We start from the raw sequence: 2136 nt of genomic DNA on the forward strand, positions 1-2136 counted from the left end.
CCATTGTGTGAGCCCACTTAGCCAATAGCAGAAGGCATTTAATCTCTTATCCTGTGTATAATTAAATATGAATATATTAATAAATGAGCATTTTATTTGATTAAATAAGTGGTAAAGACTATTAAAACAAGGACATTCAAGGAACGAGTGGCAACCCTAGTTAGGATCCGACACATAGAGACAGCTACTTAGCTCTCTCTCTCTCTCTCTCTCTTTCTCCCCACTGACCCGTCTCTCTATTCTCTCTTTATATTTCTTCAAAAACCCTTTTTCCTCCTCTCTTTCCTCCTCTCTTCTCTGACCCCTTGCTCTCCTGCTGTCCTCTCCAAACTTGACTGTGACGGGGCCAGCTGGGAGGCCAGGCTGCCCTGAATAGTAATCAGCCCCCAAACTTCTTTCCGGAACTTTCTCTCGACAGGGGCAGTGTTGTCTCCCTGGAGAGAAGTCCCCCACTGAGACACTGTATCACTTCCTCCAATTCTGTCTGCCTCTCCTCACTCACCTCTGCAATCTTCCTCTTCTTTCTCACCACCTCTTCCTCTCTCTCTATCTATCTCTCCCTCTCTCTCTCCCCCCCTCCCCTGCTTGTCTTCATGCACTCTCGCCTAAGAGGCTTACCAGACTGAGACTGTGCCAACAACATTAAATGGATTTAATCCCAGGACCACTTCCCATCTCTCTCCTCCCGTCCTGTCCGTCCTGAGGTGTGATTTTTCTGGGGCGTCGCTGGATGGAGGGATTTATCTTTCTCTTCCTCCTCCTCCCTTTCACTGGAGGCCAGAAAAGGCTGAGACTCCTTTTAATGAAAATGGCTACTTGTGTAATCTTGCTTCAGGACATCCACATCTACAGACGCACAGTAAACAGTCTAAGTCCCCTCGTCAACAAACTGCTCCACCAGATAAGTGGATGCAAACCAATGATGTGGCAGTGTGCCTTAAACTGCTAAAACAATAAGGTTTAAGCCACCATGGAGGTCCTAGCCCCCTGGGCTAACAAGCAGTTTGTGCTCCACTGTAGAGCGAGAGACAGCTGGGTTCCATCCTCCCTCAAACCACTAGCATTCAGCGGTGATTTGACAAATATCCTTTTTTTTTTGTCCCCGCCAGGCACCTGTACTGCTGTAAGGACATCATCTTGCGCCGGAGCACGGCCGGCAGTCTGGGCTTCAGCATCGTGGGCGGCCAGGAGGAGGTCAACTGCAACCAGTCCTTCTTCATCCGCTCCATTGTGGAGGGGACGCCCGCGTACAACGATGGGAGAATACGGTACGAGCCACAATAATTTTATCTTACATTTCGATTTTTCTGATATTTACATTCTGATTTCCATTTTTCTCTTATTTATATTCATGCATTTAGCAGACACTTTTATCAAAAGTGACTTACAGTCCAGAGAGACAATTTCATCAGTATGTGTGTTACCCGAATATTGAACCTATGATCTTGGTGTTGTTAGCGAACTTGCTCTTCAGAGCACATTAAATCAGATGAGAAGGGTGTACCAGTCAGCATGTGTGACCAGTAGTGTGTGTCTCTGGGTGTGGTGTTCCAGGTGTGGGGACATTCTTCTGGAGGTGAATGGGAAGAGCACCTGGGGGATGACCCATACTGCCCTGGTGCGCCTGCTGAAGGAGCTCCGGGGGCGGATCACCCTCACCATCGTGTCCTGGCCTGGGAGCCTGCTATAAGACGAGAACTGCCAGGGGGAGGGGCTTAACTTAACACTTTTCAAAACCTGCTGTGGAAAAGGGCGCGGAGCTTAGTACACTGATCCTGCCTGCTGGAGCCAGTGGCAGGGCCTTCTGGATATGAACTTCTCCGACGGTTGGAGCTTGTAAAATGGACCCAGCCTTACAGGGCGGGGCTCCTGCTTGGCTCCGCCCCAAAAAGGGGCAGGACATGTGACATGGCCCTTGCTCAGGAAGGTGGGACTTGACAAAAGACCTCTACCGTGAAAGGCGGGCCTTAAGGAAGGAACCCATGAAAGACGACGCAGAATTTATGACAGACACTACTTAGAGGACAGGAGTTTAGGCCATGGACATCCACGGGATGAAAAAAAGAAAGAAAAGGAAAATAGTTTGTATGATCGGATCTTACCTTGCAGGAGAAAGGCAAGAACTTGCTCTTCAAC

At 48.7% G+C, this 2136-nt stretch overlaps 1 protein-coding gene across 1 annotated transcript in view; it reads left to right on the forward strand.

Annotated features, from left to right (window-relative positions):
* lnx1 (ligand of numb-protein X 1) overlaps window positions 1-1792 on the forward strand; it is a gene marked incomplete at its 5' end in the record, with an annotated part of 40005 nt that extends 38213 nt beyond the window's left edge. The window contains 2 exons of the mRNA XM_080833704.1: window positions 1110-1268; window positions 1555-1792. Of these exons, the coding sequence (XP_080689830.1) occupies window positions 1110-1268; window positions 1555-1690 (295 nt within the window). The 3' untranslated portion in view covers window positions 1691-1792. The remainder of the gene's footprint in view (window positions 1-1109; window positions 1269-1554) is intronic.
* Window positions 1793-2136: the final 344 nt, after the last annotated feature.

This window comes from Sprattus sprattus, assembly GCF_963457725.1.
Source record: "Sprattus sprattus genome assembly, chromosome: 2".
NCBI lineage: Eukaryota > Metazoa > Chordata > Actinopteri > Clupeiformes > Clupeidae > Sprattus > Sprattus sprattus.